Consider the following 3,112-nt stretch of genomic DNA (forward strand, 5'->3'; position numbering starts at 1 on the left):
CGAGTGTGTGAGCATCTAACATACAACAGCAAAGCCTCCGAGTGTGTGAGCATCTAACATACAACAGCAAAGCCTCCGAGTGTGTGAGCATCTAATACATGAACATGGGGACAAGTATCCAGGAGGCAGGTACAAAAAAAATCCTGAGACACAAGAAACTGACAATGCCATCCTAGCCAGGAAAGGGGCATTATGGAAAAGGGAAGTAGGATGCTAGAGATTCAGGCCCAGAACACAGACTTGGTAATCATGACATCTTCTGTAAAAAAGAAGTAAAACCAATATACAGCCACATAAACAACTGAAAAATATACTAATGGTGTACCAATGGTTCTCTCTGGGTGATAATTAAAGAAGATTTTTGGTGTTTTCCCTCTGTAATTTAGTTATTCATCAAGGAACCTTTACAGCTTAAAAAAATAAAAGGGGCTGGAGAGGCAGCTCAGCAGTTAAGAACGCTTCCTCTTCTTTTAAAAGACCCAAGTTCAGTTCCCAGCACCCATGCCAGACAGCTCACAATTGCTAGCAACTAAAACTCCAGGGGACCAGAGGGCACCAACACAAACAAAACAAAACAGAAAGGTGTTGTGGGATAGGAGCCTGTAGGGGAAAGTGTTCAAAGTCCAGGGAAAGAAAACAAACACTACTTTCCTGCCTGCTGAGAGCTGAGCACACAGGTTTGTGAACAAGACCAAGTACTGTGCTCTCCACAGCCTACTTCCTACCAAGGAAACAGAGAACAAGAAAAAAAGAACACGTGCTCATAGACAAGACTCAGGTGCGGTAAGGTCACTGCTCAGGGTCTTCTTGTATTTATCTTTTGTGTGTGCTCCAGGCGGAGGTCAGGACAAGTGGCAGGAGCCTTTCCTTCCAGGTGGGTCCTGGGGATCAAACGGAGGTCATCAGACTTGCAGGGGACGTGCTTTTTCTAGAGGAGCCACAGGAAGTTTAGCTTCTTCTAAAGAGACACCTGAGCCCTGAATGACAAAAGATCAGCTTTACAAAGACACCTGGCACCTCCTCCTTACAGAGAGGAAGGTCTAAGGTTAGCAGCAAGGAACGGAACCCAGATGTGCTAAACATCTAGACCAAGAGCTTGTCACTAAAATGTGTTCAACGTTTCCCAAACACTACAGAGAAGTCAACAATAGCACTGCATTCCTGGCCTCCGTCCTCATGTTGAGGACTAGAGCAGTGGTCCTCAACCTTCCTAGTGCTATGACCCTTTAATATAGTTTCTCGTGTTGGGGTGACCCCCATCCATGAAATTATTTCATGGCTACTTCATAACTGTAATTGTGCTGCTGATATGAATCATAATGTAAATATTGATATGCAGGATATCTGACGTATGCAACCCTCCAAAGGGGTCTCAGCGTCCAAGCTGAGGACCACTGGACTAAAGAAATGTACAGGGATTGGCTGCTCTACTGAAGAATGAGAGCTAGGAGATGAAGGATGAAGAGATGTGGCAAAAGCAAAGCAATGATTTCTGAAGGTTCATGATTTCAGGCCTAAATTCCAAGCAGCAGCACTCGGAAGGTGTACACCTAAGCTGTTGAGAACCCATAGCATTTTCTTCACCTAATCATCCGCAGTGCCAGGCTGGCCCACGAAGACAGTTACTTCTATTACGGCAGCAAAGCAGTTACTGAGTACTCCCCACCTTGGTGCTGTGTACACCTGTGTACCTGAAGAAACTAAGGTCTTGGATGTTGAGTGATATGTCCAATGGCATAGGGCAATGAACTGAAGCACCCTCAGTCCATGGCTCCCCACTCCAGATCAGTTCCCAGATCTTGCTAGACCCCAAAGCTCTTTTGTAGGTCATTCAATTGTCAATTTCTCTCTGGTGCTAAAACCTAAGTACCCATCTTCCTTTTCCTGGTGATCAGAACACTAATCAAATGAGCATTCTTATCTCCCTATAACCTCAACCCACGAAAATGTACTCACACAAATACTTGACACTCACTGGGTGTTTAACTTGTTTTTGCATTCCTAGACAGATCCCAACAGTGTCTTACATGTGTTCATTATACTATTCTGCTGAGACAATGTCCAACCCATGACATCGGCCTAAATACTGAATGAAAATTTCATTCAACAAAACTCAGGCAAAAACCCGAACTGGGCATTATCAAATGTCATGCTCTAAACTATCCCTGGGTTAATCAAAATTTCAAACCCCATAGGAAAGGGTAGGAAAACCCGAAGCCTCCTAAGACTACACACAAGCAAGTTACTGATCAACAGCGTGGGACAGCACCCAGGAAGGGTACTCCTAAGGAAGGACACAGCACCTGCTCCCACCTCCCACCGTAGCAGGCCCCCCAAATCCCTCAGCTTCCCGGGCGGTCCCCAGTCCAAGAGCAGGTGGCGACCTCAAGCAGCAAGCCGGAAACCAGCCATGCCCTCGACCATGACCTTCTCAAGACGCTCAACCTTGTTACCCCCAAATCACGGGCAAAAGCATTGGCCAAAGCATGGGAGACTCATGCCTGAGTTGCCGGGAGCCCTGAGCCGGAGAACGCGAGCCCAGACGTCTGTCCATCCGCCGGCAGGAGGAAGGGTCCGGTACTCACCCCGCAGGCGGCCTGCTCCCAGCCGCCGCCACCCGGGCGACGGAGAACAGCCGGCCCGGGCAGCCCGCAAAGAGGCGCAGGGACAGCGGGAGGCGCGGGGCCGCCGTGGCCCCGAGCAGCCAACGAGCGGGTCTCAGGAGGGCAGCCATGGCTCAGGGTGCCCAAGCCGGGAAGCACGCTCCTGCCGAGGACCTGGAGGAACACGTGACGACGGGGTCGCCCCCGAGTGGAACGGACCAACGGCCAAGCGCAGGGGAGGCTGGAGCCTCACCAAGGCGCAGAAGAGGAGAGAGCCGAACTCCCTGGGACACCCGGATCACTTCTTTGCTTTACAACAATAATTTCTGTTCTCTGTCCTCAATGTTCCGGTTGCCCTTCTCTCTCGCTCCCACTCTCGGAGAGCTCAGCCACATCACCCCCACCAGACGCTGCAGTTGGTAGAGCCCCTAGAGGTCGACTCCGCCCACGCTCGCGCAAGGGCTTGTGGGGGGCCGACTAGGCGCAACACCGAGGGTGCCGGGAAGGGC

At 50.2% G+C, this 3,112-nt stretch overlaps 1 protein-coding gene across 1 annotated transcript in view; it reads right to left on the reverse strand.

Annotated features, from left to right (window-relative positions):
• Positions 1–2,789, reverse strand: part of Lrpprc (leucine rich pentatricopeptide repeat containing) — a 103,516-nt gene extending 100,727 nt beyond the window's left edge. The window contains exon 1 of the mRNA XM_005354688.3: positions 2,586–2,789. Coding sequence (XP_005354745.1) covers positions 2,586–2,734 — 149 coding nt within the window. The 5' untranslated portion in view covers positions 2,735–2,789. The remainder of the gene's footprint in view (positions 1–2,585) is intronic.
• Positions 2,790–3,112: the final 323 nt, after the last annotated feature.

Source organism: Microtus ochrogaster, chromosome 16, assembly GCF_000317375.1.
Source record: "Microtus ochrogaster isolate Prairie Vole_2 chromosome 16, MicOch1.0, whole genome shotgun sequence".
In the NCBI taxonomy this organism is placed as follows: domain Eukaryota; kingdom Metazoa; phylum Chordata; class Mammalia; order Rodentia; family Cricetidae; genus Microtus; species Microtus ochrogaster.